This window comes from Puntigrus tetrazona, chromosome 20 (assembly GCF_018831695.1).
Source record: "Puntigrus tetrazona isolate hp1 chromosome 20, ASM1883169v1, whole genome shotgun sequence".
Taxonomy (NCBI): domain Eukaryota; kingdom Metazoa; phylum Chordata; class Actinopteri; order Cypriniformes; family Cyprinidae; genus Puntigrus; species Puntigrus tetrazona.
Window position 1 is genome coordinate 10,528,839 of NC_056718.1, and position 18,132 is coordinate 10,546,970.

Sequence of the window (18,132 nt, forward strand, 5' to 3'; positions counted from 1 at the left end):
TTTTAAACCCAATAAAACTAGCAAAATCAGTATTCATGGGTGCTTTGAGATGTATACAGTTTTTCTTTTGTTATATGCAAAATTTTATTTTGAACAAGCCAACGCCAAATAATTAACCCTATTCAAGACGCTTTAGAGACATCAGAAGCCCTGCAATAACAACACACTGGACTTCTGCCACAGAAATGCCAGTGTCTGGAGCAGTATCTTCAGCCAGTAGTCTTAATTGTTTAGTGAACAGAACCCAGCGTCTTCTCTAAATCAATATGGAGGACAGGGTTTGCCGTGTACTTTGACCTAATCATTCTCTACGTGAGTGATTCACTCAATGCTACAGATAAAGAGATCATCGCTCATCCTCAACACGTAGACCGCTCACACTCTGCAGCACTCATTGCAGGCGGTTTTGTCTGGCCTGTAGTGACTCACTGTGACGTTATGTAAAAAATGTCTGCTTCAATCTAGTTCTCCTTGATTCCCCTCCCTTGTTAAATGTTTTTCTTTCGTGTTCTATTCAACAGAATAATTATTCAGAGTCTCAGGTGAGGCACAAAGGAGTGCCATTTAAAAGTATGTGTCAGGTTTTTCAAGGGACAGTTTAAAAAAAGTGAAAAACACTCATGTCACTGCAAACCCAGATGTTTGCTTTCTCATCCTTGTATTGCTCACCATTTATTGGTGTTAGGGCTGATTATGACAAAAATAATAATTGTCGATTATTCCCTTGAAATTGTAATTGCGATTGTTAATTACGATCATCACAATTTACACTGAATTATGTTTTTACCATTTCTGAATCAACGGCACACCGTATTTTTCCATTAACAAACAAGCTGACTAAACTAAAAAAAAAAAAAATTGCCTTCCTATAGTTGCCTCAAATATTCACTGATTTATTCTTTAAAAAAAAAGCTAAACTAGGAATGGTATTATACTGTACTAAATACTAAAACTAAATTAAAAACAATGGAAAAAACCTGCAGACAACCTGCAGAAAGAAAAAACACCTTGCAAACATGCAGAATAGTGAACAGTGAATTGTGAACGATTAATTGTTACTTGAAACGTTTGCGTAATTGTAGTCGAGATTAGAAAGTTGATTAATTGTGCAGACCTAATTGGTATGATACATATTTTATGCACTTCATGGTGGATGGATGCACATTTTTGGGCTTCAAAATCTTATCCCTCAATCGCTACTAGTAAAGCTTGGAAAAGCTATCTAATATGTTTCTATTCGTCTGAAAGAAAACAGTCATATACACCGAGGATGGATTGAGGGTGAGTAAATCATGGGGGAACTACACCTTAAAAACCTTTCAGCTCTTCATTAACAGCTACTGTATGGTGTCAGTAAATGCAGAGTTGTACGGATCACTTTAAAAAGTACTTTTATGGTGATTTTGCAAGCTTAGTGAAGACTGAAACTTATTTTGTGTTCTGTTCACAATCAGAAAATGGTGCTTTTTGTTATTTTTCTACGTCAACAATTCTAATTATTATTATTATACAGAAAAGAGCAACCTGACCACTGTTAAACACCTGCTTTGCTATTTGCAAAAAGTTTAAATTTAAATTTAAGTTTATAGTGACAAATTGAAAATTTTTTAATGAAGAATTTCTTTAACCAAATACTCTTTAATGAAGTATTTCTTTAACCAGTCCCAAATTCCAGGCCTTCAGCTGGGATCACACCATCAATCATAAACAGGAAATGCAAGAGATTTATCTGGAAGTACATCCTGTAACGTTAGAACCACAGGAAACGGCTGCGAGAGGGAACAAAACAGCAGCACCACGTTTAAACATGAGTCCGAGAGCTCTGAAACCGACACAAGCTGCAGCACACACCAACAATAGCCTGGCTTGATAACAGAAAGACTTGCAAACCCCCCACCCAAAGATCTGAGTCATCATTAGACCTATGTGACGCTCACAAAAAAAAAAGAAAAAGAAAAAAAAAAGCCAAGGGACTGAGAAGGAAGGGTTATTGAGGTCTCTGTGGCTGAGGAGGGGACAATGAACAGCACAAATTAGATGCAGAGTGAAACACTATTTTTACGCAAGTCACTCCTTAGAGACAGTTCTGGTTTCCTGAGCCTTTCCTGGAAGCTGCACCGTCCTGCCCTGCTTCCTGTGCCACAAGTGACATTCCTGACAGGAATCTACGGTAAGGAGGAGAACTTGGTTGTACAGAATGCTTAGATTCAACGTCCTCTTCCCTGTTTTTGTCATCAACTACAACTAAGAGACAGTATGCATTAAATGGAATTAAAACAAAACCAGCTGAAAAACAGTGAATACGGGAATTAAACCACAGACCTCCCCCCAAATAAGGTCTTATTTCAGCTTCTGAATCAAACAGCGAGGCATGCTATATTCTTTTGTTTAAGCTGAGTTAACTTCCATTCATTTGAAGAAAAAGCAGAAGTTTCAAGCATTTTCCCAAGGAAATGAGTCAAAGAAATGACATTAACTTATGAGGGAGGTGTAATGATGACGCAGCAAAATGTTTCGCTCCCAATTCAGAAATGCCTGATAATCGGCGTCGCCACACAACCTTACTGTGAATTTCATGCTAAAGCTATATTTGACCTTTTTACAATGTAAATTTAAAGCTGAAATTTTACTAGTCGGATTTTTAAGTCGGGTTTACAGACCTATAATGTGATTGCAGCTTGGCTTCGTTTAGCAAGTACACACATTAATCAGACTACAACTAGCCTTAGTGCTGTGTGACTGATCGCAGGTTATATGTAACTGGACAGTCAGATGGAGACTGAAGAGGAATGCAATTGAGCAACTGTCCACTTCTTTAGTAGCCTTGGTTCCAAAAGTATGTTTCTCATAAATTTACAACAGCAATTTTTAGAAGTCATTAAGAGGTATAAGCCACAAAACAAAAACAAAGAACGTACTTAAAGGGAAAGGTCACCCAAAAGTGAAAATCCAGTCATTCATTATTTGTGTCGCTCGAAAACTAAGACTTTTTTTCATCTTCAGAACACAAATTTTTGATATATGGAGCCGATTATGTTGATTACATGTGGGGATACTCTACAAAAAGGAGGAAGCTGGTAACTCAAGAAAAAGAGCTGCTGAAAATATTATGTTATTAAGGTTTTCTTTGTGCACGAAATATATTCTTGTAGCTTCGTAAACTTCTGGTTGAGCCCTTGACGTCACATGGCCTTACTTTAGCGATGTCCTTGCTATGTTTGAATTAAGCATCTAAATACAAATATTTTGCTACTAAGTGGTTATTCAATATACCACTGATTAACAGACTAGTAGCTCACAGAAGGTGTTTTTTAAAATGTATTTCCTTTTGGAGAAAATAATAAATGATTTACTTCCTGTTAAACTCTGTACTTCGATTACATCCGTGAATATAAACGATGAATATTAATGATGCAAAACTGATTCCAACTGATTGGTGGAAGTGGGATGGTGTTTGAAATCAAAGTTGCTTTTGATTGAAGCGAAGCTTAAAACACTACATAAGGGTCTAACTAGCATGTTTATTGTTTTTCTTTTTATAACGTTGGACAGGTTTTTCCACTGAGAGCAATTCAATTCCACTGTGGTGTTAAGGAGGAAGAGGAAAAAGCGAAAAAGGAAAATGTAGCGGTGACAGAAGACAGAGTGGCAAAGAAAAAGAAAAGTGCACTGTGCGTGAAGTGAATAGTCTAAGTGTTTTACTGCAGGAACGAGTAGCACATTCCGCTGTAAAACAAACGAGCCGTCTAAAATGCCTAGATTTGTACCGGCCCAAGAATAGCAGTCCACCGCCAGGCCGAGATCCCCGGGGAATTGGCTGGGGAGAGAAGGGAAACTCGGATGAGAGGAAGGGGGTTTGGTTTGCGGCTGCTGATAAGATGCTTGAGGGAGACATGAATACTTTGCTGATAGTTTGGGATTTTCATTGGACACACAAAATGGGTCACGAAAACAAAGCTTCCAAACCCCCGAAAACAAACCGCACAATATGGCGAACGCAGCAATGATTCAGAGGTGATTTCCCTGCACTTTTAAACGCGTGCCAAAAAGGCAGCGAGGGTTCGCCGGGTTCCTTACCTCTCCGAAGGCTCCCCTGCCGATCACTTTGAGCATCTCGAAGTCGTCTCTGTGAAGGCGCATCTCCTTCACGGTGGTTGTGAATGGTTTCACTGTGAAAAGAGAGATGAAGAGAATTAGTTGTGAAATGGTTGTGGGGGAGAAAAAAAAAAAAAGCTTTGGAAAGGAGAAAAATGCAGGCACAGCCATTCTAGGTAATCCTTGACACTGATCACCAATATAAACATTTTGGAAGATGCAAATAATCAGATTAAATGATAATATAATAACAATTTAGAATTATGGTCAAATAGTACTGGCAAACAACTAATAAATATTAATTGTCTGTTCTTTTTCCCCTCAAAATATATACCGTATATGTGTTGAAATATACATAAATATACATTGTACACACACACACACACACACACACAAGTAAACAACACAAAAAATATTGGATGCGATTAATCTTGATTAATCATTTGACAGCACTTTGGCCAAAGTTAAAATTTGATACCATTTTGTAAAAAAAAACCCATAACAAAACAACAAAAAACATCATCTATTGTTTCAAATACTACAAGTGATGTTTAGTATGAAAATTATCATTTTTCATTTGATAAACATTAAAGTGTTAGCTTAATTAGTTTTTAAAAGATTAACTTATCACGAATGGAAATGAGCATATAATAAATATTTATGTCTATATCTATGCACAATGCATTGCTCAATTTATGTAAGTGCGTTTATGCAAATTTAAGTACTGAATAGAGTAACTTAGAACAAAAAACAAACATTCTACTTAAATTATAGATTTTGTTCTAAATGTCACCGCAATGTATCAAACAATGTAACCTAAACAGTGTGCGTTAAATTTCATGTTGTCAAACTGTCGTCCCTTCTGCTTTACGAGGCACTGCTGGGGGCCTGGCGAGCACCCAAGACACAGCCAAGCCAGCCTGAACGCCTCGCCATATGAGGACATACGCAGAGTCTCATGTAGTTACAAAAGACATTTATCACTCATAAGGGCTCTAAACTCTAAACACACAGCAGGCCCGATCCTCAACCGTTCAGACAGAACCGCACGCTTGGAGCTGCATGGAAAGAACATCATCTGCTTTTAATGAGAAGATCCCTCAAAGTGGCCCAGCATCTATCGACAGCTTTATAGCCCAGCATGCACGAGGCCAGTATGCCATTCCCCAGACAAAACAAAAAAAAAAGTCTGATATTATCATTCATTTAGGAAGCTACTAGTATTAACAGCACCACTGACAACAGAAGTTCATAATGTTGAGTCATGAACTGGTAGCGCACTACTGTATATCGTGACCCAATGAACACGTGAAGTGGTTCTTCCTGTGACCAACTCTCAGCCTCAGACGGGACTGCACAAGTCATTCAGGGAACGGGTGAAGTCAAGTCATCTTCTGAGAATCAGGATGCGTAGCTTCCCAGCATAAGGAACCAGGATGCATGAGGCATGCGCTGTTGATCATTAATCTTAGAGGAGTTTCACGCAACTCCATTTCAACTTTCAACCACTGCCAACCATTAGATCTCAAAAATGCACACACGAATATGAAAAATCTTTTATATTGTTACAGGAAAATTATAAAATAATAAAATACGTTGAAATGAAACAAATTCTGTTAGCTATAATAATAATAATAATAATAATACCACATGAATAATAAATGACATACATACAGGCCCCAAAAAACAATAGACTAGCATACACAATACTTTTAAAATCACTCCTTGGGGACAAAAACTGCCTTTCATATTCAAAATTGTATGCTTTGTTTTTCATACATGTAATCTGATAATCCTCTCAGCCCCCTAAATATAATGAGGCATTTCTCTAAGTCTCCAGGTCCATGTATTCTCAATTACAATAAACCCTCATTGCTCACATACTAAATGATCACGGCAGCATCAGAACACCAGCTGCAGGACTGAAAATACAAAAGAGCAATGATTCTTTTTAAACTTAAATGTATTTTTTTAATACTATGCTATTTTTTACTATTAATACTACTTATTGCAAATAGTGGCAATTATCTGCATATCTGTATTGCAGTACATTATAAAACAGTATCGAATACTTACTGTAAATGTTAATTTTTATTATTAGTTCGTTGTTTTCTGATATCTGAAAAAAGTTTGCCAAAAGGTGGATTCAAACTCAGGTCGATTACGTCAAAATGAGTATGACATGCGCTCTATCATCAGCACCACTGGACTGTGTTTCAACAAGGCAGGCTATTTGCTCTTAGCGTAAATAAAAATATATTAGAATGCACAGAGAGAACAACACATAAGCGACTATTTTGGCCAATCCCTGGCAGTTTTTGGTGCAATTGTCTTCGCCTGACACGCTGCATCACTTCCTGCATCCGGTTAGCATGCATGCTCCATTAGACACGACGCTGGAGCCCAGTGCACAAAGATTAGACTGTGATGGATGAAGCACCGTAACACCACTCACTCTAACTGCTGCTCTCATTAATACCTTCACACACATCATCTAACGATGTCTTCATGAAGCACACGCCTGACCTGACATATAAAAGCTCCAGCTTTATGGGTTTAAAATAGACTGCATTATCCCATGTGTGTCAGAGCGGAGCATCTCCAATCAATATGACACAATTAAATATTTAACAATGATGATGGGTCACAGCAAAACTAAAGCCAAATGAAAATGCTCTGCCCTATTTTAAGTCAGGTTACTTTCATTTTGTTGGGAACGCTTCACAACAAGGGTTCATTTAAGGATAGTTAACATGACAACAAAAATGCTTTTAAAGCATCTAGTAACCTTCGTTTCTTGATTACAAACATTTACTACCGCATTATTACTACAGAAAGTGGCATCTGGTGACATTATTTTGCTGTTATTGTTATTAACGACAATAAATGGACAATAAAAGAGTATAAAACCAAACCTAAACTAAGTACTTATTTGTGATTATACTGTAAAAGGGCCATCTGGATAATAAAGTGCAACTAATATTATAGGTTGATTTTGGTGAAATCACATTTCTGCTAAGAATAATCACCTCATTTCTCTTGTTTCCCCTCAGCTTAAAATTAGTTTATATTCCCCAGATTTGTCCTTTTTCTTCTTCAGAATTGCCATGCTCGCAATTGATGGGTTAAGCTGAAACGAATAAAGTCTAAACTAGGAGATATAAAGTAAGGTAAGTATAAAATAAGTAGATGTTATAGATTTACATTTTTTACCCATTTCTCTCATTTGAATATGTGTATTTAATGAGTACTAATAAACAGACAATATGCAGGTAATAGCAAATAAGCAACTAGTTAATATTGAGAACTGGTCCCTAAAATGAAGTGAACCTGAGCTAACATCGTAACAAACACTTTGTTAATGAGTCAATGCAAAGGTTTACTAGGGAGACCTTATTCAGAGGAAAAAAAACATTATGGCCAAACATCATTGAGATTTTTATAGTAAATTTCACAGATGTTTACAACGAAATGGAAAAAACATTGTATTGAAATGTGAAACGTTAAACTAGAACAAATGAAATGGTATTTTCTTCCATAAAAACCTGCTTTATTTACAGCTTCATTTGTAAAAGGTGGTTTTTACTATCATTAAAGTATCTCACTTTTCTCATCACACAAATAACAGGAGCAGTTTCCATAAAAAGATGCTCACAGAACCAAGGACATTAACCTTCATATACAGTTGGTGTTGATTTATTGTGTAACCCCAGAGGAATAAGACCAGTCAACGCTGGCGTACCATAGAGCCTCTCGCCTCCAAACAAGCAGCGATCTGAATGACTGTGGCTCTCCGAATGGACATTTTCAGCACGCCTCTGTAAGTGTACGATACCAAAGCAGCCGGAACAGATGACCAACAGGACAATATTAGTTTTACATTCACAACTAACCGAGTCATTCATCGAAGTGATTTTTTGCAACCGATGAGATGAGAAGACTATTGTTCAGAGTGAGCCACAGGGAGCGGGACGCTTTCCTCCAGCTCGGGATAACACAGCCCGCACTGTTCGGCCATACCCACCGGGTCACAACACAAAGCTAGAGAGGCCACATTATGATCAGGGGACGAGAAAATGTTTATTACCAAGCTATGGTTAGTACAGTCATGAAAAATGCCATTATGTACCAAATGTGTGTACCAGTGTAAGAGATAGAGAGAGAAAAACGGAGGAATCAAGAATGCGTGGCCTGAAATAAATTGAGCTCTCGGATGCAATGAAAGAGATATTTGTACATCTGTATGAAAACAAATTGCAATCTGTGGGTGATCTGCAGGACTTTATTCCATCTTTCTTTGACCAGACATGACTATATTCTCTCAGAAATAAATATTTCTAATATAATTCAATAATGCTAGTATTTCACAAAGTAGACTAAACCTAATAGGTATAAAGTAGGCTAATATTATTACAAATAATGCCAAATTAATTATATATAATAAAAAACTTTTTAGAAGACCAGTAACCTCCTTAAGCAAACTTTTAAAAAAAACTTTTTAACTGCATCACAAAAACTGCTTTTAATATTCATAATAATAAATGTTTCTTGAGCACCAAATCAGCATATTACAACGATTTCTAATTTAACTTATGATGTTGTACGAATGTTAATGTTTCTTCTTTTGTTTTATTTCTGATCATACAGATCGTAACTTTTGAAGAGCAAATGCGTTCAGAGACATAAAACAGTGCACGTTTCGTGAAATGTAAATGCTCAGCGTTTCATTTACCTGGTTTTGAACATCCACACACTCTTCACTGAACCAGACACTTGAAAACGACAGACTCTGAGACCCTGATCGGCTCTCAAGCTCAAAGTGCTGCTCTAGACGCTAATTCTCCCTAGTAACACATCTTTTATTTATTAATTAGCTTGCTGAGCATCTTAACAAGTGTGCCATATCGGTGTACATAAAACAACGTTAAACCACATTAATTGTGAGAATTTTAGAAGTACAACTAATACATGTGAGTGCAGATTATAAAATAACATAGCATCTAATTTAAATGTCGGATCGGGTATTTTTTTAAAGCAGGTGGATAGCATTTAAAAGCAGCGCACCAGTCTGTGACATACATAATGCATTCCACAGAAATCCTAAGCCTCCGCGCCACAGCACTGCTGGGCATCCAGTGGCTGCTAAAGATGAATCTTTATCCAGTGAGTAACGAGCAAATTCACTCCGAGACCGCAGACAGGAGCAGAGCAGGAGCCGGAGAGCAGAAAATGGAGGCTGCTATCATCACGACGCACAAGTCCCCAAAAACACGGCCCTTCCGAGCTACATCCACAGCTACAGATGATCACTGCTAGTGCTAACTCATCTTGCATTCAAAGAAAAACTAGGTCGAATACTTAAAATGCAAGAGCAAGTCTGTGCCGTAGCTTTGAACAAGCATTTAAGGAATGATCACCGGGGGACACATTAAAAATCCAAACTAGACTTTAAATGGAACACAATTACAGCCTGGGAGAGAGAAAAGCCACTGGCACAACAGTGATTTTTCAAGTGGGTTCATGACTTTAACCCTGATCAATTGGACTGAATGAGAGACGTTTACAGTAATCTCTGCTCAAGCCACTTGGCCAAGGGCAAGGCTGAACCTTAAAGACCTCTCCTGGATCATGCTCCGGTATGACAGCTACTGTAATACCAGTATAAACTTTCACTGGACTAGTCTGAAGGTTTCCATTGCCGCATTGACCCATTTGAACTATGACTAAGCTGGGTCATGTCAATCAAATTTAAAAATAGGTAAATCAAACCATCAGTTAGAAAACGGCGGAATATTATGTAAAAAAAATGTGTGTGGGACACTAGGGATGCAGTTATTTCAGGTAAGATTTTATAACCGATTAAAGGCTTATATTAAAATGCTGTAGTCTTCAACAAATTAAAAATACTAAAAGCTTAAAGTGTGAATGTTGCAAAAAGTGAAAGTGCAATTAGACATGAAAAGTAATAACTTATCATTGTAATATTTTTAATACTCATGCAAATAAGTCTCAAAGTCACTATTCTTTTAAAAAAAATCGATTATATTTATTGCTTATTTTCTTATAATTTCATCTGCACACTCAGAAACTCAATTTATTGATTTTTATTTTTTCATCATGATATTTAGCGAAAGATAATAAGTGAAGATTTTGTTCGATTTCAACTTGCTTTACGAAAACGTGAAAATAAATATCATGTATACATTTCTATACATTTCCTGGAATGCTTGATACGTATAAAACTTGACCACAAACACCTCTTAACTTTTCAATAAAAGCGCAACTGTTGAAGACATTAAGAACCACATGAAGACCAACATACGATCTTGGACAATTCTTGGAGGACTCACTGTGGTGTTGTCAATATCACAAAGAGTGCCCTATTGATGGGCTCAATCAGTGAGCAAGCCTGACCGCCACTAAATGGCCTATTAAACATTGATGAGGAAGTCATCCTGAGACAGCCGCAGAGGGACTGATGGCTGCTGGACAGTTTGGCTGGTTGCAGGAGGTAAAAGCATCAGGGCCTCGCCCCGGGTTAATCCATTATCCTGCACCAGCTGCCACACGCTCCCAGCCCCCACCAAAACAGCCATTTACTGGCAGCTTCCTGCTGAGAGACTCACCGCCGCGCAGACCGGTGCTGGACGTGTGGCTGGATCATCACACCGGCTCACCCAGTTTAGAGGTGGGCTGCGGTGATGTTTCTCATCTAGATATGGAGACAAGTTAGACGGCAGAGAGGTTAAGACGCCTCAACATCTCCTTAAGGGAAAATTGGGCTTGCCTTTTTAGGTTCAGATTTTCTCTGACAAAAACACAAAAACAGCTGTTTCCTGTAGAAGCCTTTCGCTAAGACGACTCGTCTCATCTCACATTGTCCTGTAGTTTGAGATCAAATAAGGGGGAAGAGTTTATAAAACCTTCTGATCATTTGATTTCAAAAATCAAAGACATAAATGTTGAGAAAACAGCTCTTTCTCCACATCATCTTGAGACAAATATATGCAGTAATTTCCTAATATTTTGAACAGCTATACATTTCTTAGACAGATTTGTGTTTACGCTTTCTTCAGTAAAGCTGAGTGAAATCTTACTTTTGATGACAGTTTTAAATTTCATGCTTACGATAATAAATTATTCAAATTCCATACTCGATCTTCTACGTCCAGCTCAGCTCAGATTTCTGCAGAACAAACTAAAAAAATAACTTCCCCATCCGACCCTGTCCACAACTTCTCCTTTAGTGGGTTAGAACAAGCTAATATGACACCGAGAAAGCTCAATATAACAACGATTACCATCATCCTTCCTCAGAGGAGCTCCCAGATGCGTGTACAGTACATAGAGTCATAACCCTAAAATAGTAACTTTAACCAGATGTCTTGATGTCACTGTAGGGTGTACTGAATATAGGCTACATTAAAGACCAAGATTTATGCAGTGCAGATGTGTGAATCATAGCAATAAAACAAAGCCTTTTGATCCTAAACTTCAGGCTGCATAGGAAAAAAAAACACTAACGACACTAACACTAAACACAAAAAAACTAATGTGCAATAACTATTCAAAAACCGAAAATTGTATTGTGCATTTTACTATCAATTATTGCAAGCAAATTTTACTTTGTACTCTTAATATATTTATTTTTATCCAATATACAATATACAAATATATTGTATACAATATACTAATATACAAATTTAGGTGATGTTGGGACAGTTTTGAATTTGACAAATAAAAACTAAAAAGAATTTCAAATCACAGTGAATGTTTCATTCACAATAGAACATAGATATATACACGTTTAAATTAAGAAAATTTACTATTTTATGCACAGTTTAAGCTCAATTCAAATTTCATGCCTGTTACAGGTCTCAAAAAAAATTGGCACAGGGGCAACAAAGGACTGAAAAAAATTAAGTTAATTGACATCACGTTGTAATTCTGGTTGTTTTTTTAAAAGAGTAATATGGACTTTTGTATGCACAAAAAGTTTTTTGGATGGCTGAATAAAAAGCACTAAATGCATAAGTGAGTTATGCAATAGTAGTTTTCTTCAACAGCCATTATGAGGCGATTACGCAGGCTAATAATTAGTACTACTTGTAAAACAAAAGGTACAGATTTATACCTACCAGAGTCAAGCGGGACAGCACAATACAGCTGTTGATTTAATCAATGTGAACTGACATTGCAAACATCATCATCCAACAGCAGAAAACCAGAAACCAGCTGATACAGAGATCGTATGATGCAATGTTATTTATTTTAGCACTACTGAAAGTTAAAACAACACTGACATCAAGATTACAACATTTATTGTCCTAAATGATCCAGCAAAAGCCGCTGAAATCCTTATATGGACACTGAACCAGAATTCAGCTGGTGTTACACAATAATAAAGATGTGGGGGGGGTGGCCTCCCACCACAATTGGACTGATGGTAACAGTCACCACCATTGGCATGAATGGGTCAGTGACTTTCCAAACAGACAATGCAGCGCGTCTCAGGGACGGAGCCTCTGTGTCATTCTTTGCTTGCGTCTTCAGCTGTTGAGGCAGACGTTTACGCAAATCACATCCATCAAACAAGACTAGGTGTGTCGCTTGAAAGTCTTGCCTAGACAAAATGGTGCATGTACGCATATTTCCAATGGACAAATCAATCAAACGCGCTCTTTAGTCTTAGCAAACCTCAACCGTAAAAACTGTTCCCAGAGTCTACGGCGAAAACTGATATATAGATGTGAAACCTGAGCATGAAGGAATGATGACTGTATTGAATCATTTTGAGGTCAAGTTTTCAATGGAGCGGCTTTTATTCTCCTGAAACGCAAAGCGTGCTAGAAATAAGCTGACAGGAAGAGTGCATCTGCAACATGTCAGAAAGAGCAGGAATAAAAGTCAAACATTCATCCGAGTTAAAATGTCCTCAGGGGGTTGGCACTTCAACTAATGAGGATCCTGTCCATGCCGTATCATTGCGAAATTCGGAGAGGGAGTGCGAGAATGCGCTTAGGGGTGACGACAAAAACAGCAGATCCTTTCTTTGGGCGAGTCCAAAAAGCTCGAAGGAGGAGACGAACAGAAAACATTTATTGAAGTTGTTCGGGCATGACAGATCTAAATCTGGAAAAAAGCAGGCCGTGCCCTTCATTCACCTTCACCCTCAATTAGATCGTAAAAAAAAAGAACAAAAGTTGGCTGTTTTTCCCAGTACGGCTTGTGCCGCATTTGCCCAATTGTAACATACATCACAACGTGAAGTAGAGGCCTCGTGCCTATAGGCCAGGCTTTACAGGCTAATCTGTGTCATGCTTGCGCCCGTCGGGCCGAAAGCAGAGGAGGGGGAGGAAGGGGGAGGGGAGATCGCCCACACATGCTTTTTGTTGGGGGAGGATATTAGCAGGAATGACTGGAATTCTCTTCAGTCCAGCCACCGCTTTGGGTCAGGTGACTTTAAGTCCTAAGGGACAGCGACTTCGCGACGACCCTTTAAAATGTTCATCCTGCAATCCATGCGGGCGGATTACGGGTGCGTTCAAATCCCCGGCGTCGCGGTCTGCACATCTGTAAAGATCGGGAGTGAACGGCGTTTGTTTTGAAAGGCATTCCTGACACAAGCCCTGTCCTGACTCCGCACCTAAAGCGCGCCGAGTGCATGTCAGAGTGGTATGCAACGATTCAGGGTGGCCTGTGCTGTGAAAAGAGAGATGCCTCGCACACTACAGACCATTTGGCCAGTTCACAGGCGGCAAAAGGGCTCGTTTTGGACAGAGGACATACCAGACATTTCCAATGTAATGGGAGTTGCAGCTTGCTCATTTCCTCCCGTTAAGAGTGAAGCATAACCCAGGGCTGGACGAATTGGTCTGTTTGGCCCAATTAATGAGGTTGTGTCTTCTCAGAATTCAAGGGGGTTAAACAGTCTGAGTTGTCTCGCAGACAGAGAATGAATGTGGACCTACCATTTTCTTTTCTTTTTTTAATGAAAACCAGGAAGACAATTCAAAAATAGAAAACTATTCAGGAAGGCCAAATTAATTTGAGCAACTGTACAGCCATTTATAATGCACGATTTCATATAAACGCTGTTTAAAAGGTTGCCTCTTTTGAACTTCCTATTCATCAAAACAAAATCCTGAAAAAAAATTAAAGTGCATTCCAGTTTCGACAAATATATTATCAACATTGATAATATAAAACGCTTGAGCAACACAGCATTATATTAGACTGATTTCTGAAGGAACGTGTGACATTAAATATGGCTTCTGAAATTCAGCTTAACCATCACCGGAATAAATGACATTTTACAACACGTTCAAATAATAAACATTTGTTTTTAATTGTAATACTATTTTAAAGTATTTCAGATTAAAAAAAAATATTAAAAATAAACTGTACGAAAGACACGTAAAATGTGCATTAAAAAAACCAACAACCATCTGTGAACATCTGTATGCATGAACAATAAAATGAACCATCTCAAACTATGAATAGTTTACTAGTCTAATTACCATATAATTGCTGATCTTGCTGTGAAGACTAGCAGTTTAATGTACAACATTATGAGGGTCTAAATTAGGCAACAGAAAGTACAAAAAAAAATAAATAAATAAAAACCACCAACAAACTTTACAGTTCAGCTCCACTCGAGCATATTCCCATTAACAAGGATGATAATGATATTCAACATATCATAAAAGCAAAGAAAAATGCTTGGCAAGGCCTTTAAAACTGTGTGCGTGTCAGGACGGCAACCAGGAATGTCTTGAAAATGAGGTAGAGAGAAAATCACAGCAGGTGCAAGACTTAAAGAGTTGCAAAGCTGCAGAGAGCGCCTGTAAACAGAGCACAGGGCCAAAACCCAAGCTTACACGGCTCGATCCCAGCTTAAATGGCAGGGCACACAGCTTTCCACCTTCTCTCTGGCTAGGATTTTCAAACAGTCTCTCCAGTCGCTGCAGTCTCTTATTGGGTTATTTGCTGCTTGTTGTGAAAGTAGGCTAGTCAAAAACCTGCGGGAATAAGAAGCAGCAGCTGCTGTAAATAAGGACAAGTGCACGTCTGCTGTACACAGCAACAAACAAGACGAATCCTTCACCAAGAGGGCACGGTTTGCCCTGGTGCCATATTGAAGACGCTTTGAAGACCCCTCTTTTTGAAAAGCAGGCCCGTGAGGGGAGTATCGTCTGTTTAAAGCCCCTGTTGGGATATAGCAGGCTTGTCTATGATGTTTGAGGCGAGAGGAGCGGCGCTCATCCCACAAGCAGATGCCAGCTGGGAAGCCAGGTAGTGTTTACAAGCCCCACTCCCTATTTTAAAGGGGTGAAATACAATAGAAAGGCATAACCTGCTTTGCAGCTTCATTGGGACAGTAGGGTGAACACGTCGGTACGCAGGGCTGTTTGTGTGCAAACACTGGGAGTAGGCCGAGGATCTGGGCGTTTCCTGTAGCTCAACTGCTACAGCATGACTGGCACTGCCAAGGCCACAAGTTCAATTCCCAGAGAGCACACATACTCTAAAAACAACGTTGGGTTAAATACAACCCAGCGATGGGGAAAATGTGGATAAACCCAATAACTAGGATGTTTTGTCCCAGCAGTTGGGTTAGATGTTTAACCCAAATGTCTAGGTAGTAACCCAAGCACTTAGTCAAAACAACCCGGTAGTTAGGGGTGTCCATATTTTACCCGGCGGAAAATAACATCAACACATTCACACAATCTAAAAAATGCTGGGTTTAATACAACCAAGCACTATATAAAATATAGACAGAATCAGCGATTGGGTTATAAACAATATAAACATATCACCCAACTGCTTGGTCAAAAGTGTAACTGGGAATCATTTTACATTTATGTAGTTGCCAGATGTTTCTATTCAAAGCGCTGGCAGTAAAACAAAATCTTTTAAATTCCACAAGTGAATTTCAGCAGAACATCATTGCATAGAAATCAAGATTTATTGTCGGATTTGCTAAATACTATACTATAGATTGTGTTATGATACCATTTACTTGCAGCAATGGTAATTGTAATATAAAAATATGACAAATAAGTCGACTAAAATGCATTAAAAAACAGCAATAAATGTATTATTAAAATCTCTATTAAAATATATCGATCCAATATATTGTAGGTAAACTTGAAATTAATATCCACTTTTCACTGTGCATTACAGTGTCGTGACTCTTAACCCGCATCATTTAAACCACTGATTTAAGTTTTTATTTTCCATTAATTTAGACAAATTAGTATTTTATTTTTAAAATAATTTCACTTCACTTTAGATATAAAAAAAACATTGCCAAATGCAGAAAAAAAAAATTGCAATTTTAAAATTGTGCTATTCTAAATTTGTCCCAGATAAACACAATGTTTTATGTGCCTCAAGCATACATGCCTTTCATTTGTAACAAAGCAGGCAAATACAATAAACAATATCAGATTGCATGCTAGCAACACTGTGGGAGTTGGAGCAGTGCAAGTCTGTGCATCTAGCAACTGCAACAACATTGACAGTTCACGCCAAAACCTGCCAAGGAGGCTAAATGCTAGCCAATGTGTTTATTCCGTTTAATCCTCCCCTTTAATTAGTCTTCAGTCTGCTGTCAGGGAGGAAGTCAGGCATGAACACCTGCATACTGCTCTCTGTCACCACTGACCTTGGCAAGCCAGCTCGTAGCGCTACGTTACGTTTGAGAGCTCACGTGTACAGGAATCGAGCGATGGAGAAAGACAGCGCACAGATTGATAAGCGGTCTGCTCATACTTCTGCAAGAGAAGTTATTAGAGAGCATTCCATAAATTCAAGAACTAGCCAAGCTTGACTTCCCGTCAGGCTCTTACACATAACAAAATGGATTCATGTGCACTAATTCAGGTTCATTAGCATTTCTTGTGCAACGCTGAGGAGGAATTTCTCCAGTCAGAGCTCATCCTGTCTTGGAAAAGTGCCCCAGTGAGACAAGATGGACTGTGAACTAACAGATCCGGTCAATAGGAGAACGCCAGGCGCGGCCAATATGTCTGTCAGTGATAATGAGGTGCGGATCCCTCAGGGCTCTCAGACACAAAAATGTTTGTGAATGATTTTAAGCATGTTACTTGTTCTAGAGGAAAAAACTAAATCAAAAAAAGTGTGTTTCATGCTTCTGAAACCTTTGAAACAATGGCTAAATAATGTTTTCACGTGCAGACTTTTCGGATTCCTTTTTTTAAGGTCATGTATTAACAGCATCCTTTGTTAAAATGACATTTAATTAGCTCACTTAAGTTGCGACTAGTAGTCCACTGATATGAGTTTTTTTATTGGCAGAAAAGGAGTGCGGCAGATGTTGTTGATTTATATAACGCTGTTATTATTTGTGTAATAGCACTGTAATAACACTGCCTTAAAATAATGTCTGATCCATTAATTATATCTATTGAAACATTTACAGATCAATTGAACTTTTGACAGCTGTGACACACCATGAGAACAGTCAGCCATTGACGAATATCAGGACGATGCCGAGTCTGTCGGGTAAATTATTTTTTTGTTGATTTTTTTTGGTGGTTTTTGCCTTTATTTTAATAGGACACTTGATAGACAGGAAGCAAAGAGGAAGGGAGATGGGGGGCAGGATCAGGAAAGGTCCATAAGCAGGATTCAAACTCGGGATGCTTGAAGTGAATTGGCACACTACCAAAAAAAACAAAAACCAAAACACACCACCTTTCGGCACTGATGTCAGTTCAGTTTATTGCAATGTTAGCACGCCATTGTCAGCTTTTTGGCCAACTGAAGCATTTGGTGTTAGGCACTCAGTAAGACCGACCACCCTTACCGGCTGCTCAATTCACCAAACAAGCGCACATCTTGAGCGTTCCAATAAGTGTATACTTTTGTAACAAGATGGCTGTCTGGAATAAAGAGTGATGAATAATATTCATTCATAATCAGCTTTCACTGTCTCTAATTCTTTGTTGTTGGTTAGGTGTGTCACGACTTCAAGCTGGCATAAAGCACAAACTGTCATCATCTATT

At 38.4% G+C, this 18,132-nt stretch overlaps 1 protein-coding gene across 5 annotated transcripts in view; it reads right to left on the reverse strand.

Annotated features, from left to right (window-relative positions):
- Positions 1-18,132, reverse strand: part of cdc42bpb (CDC42 binding protein kinase beta (DMPK-like)) — a 56,488-nt gene that overhangs the window by 34,753 nt on the left and 3,603 nt on the right. For all 5 annotated transcript variants that reach the window (XM_043219416.1, XM_043219415.1, XM_043219414.1 and 2 more), the window contains exon 2: positions 4,078-4,169. In XM_043219416.1, the coding sequence (XP_043075351.1) occupies positions 4,078-4,169 (92 nt within the window). The remainder of the gene's footprint in view (positions 1-4,077; positions 4,170-18,132) is intronic.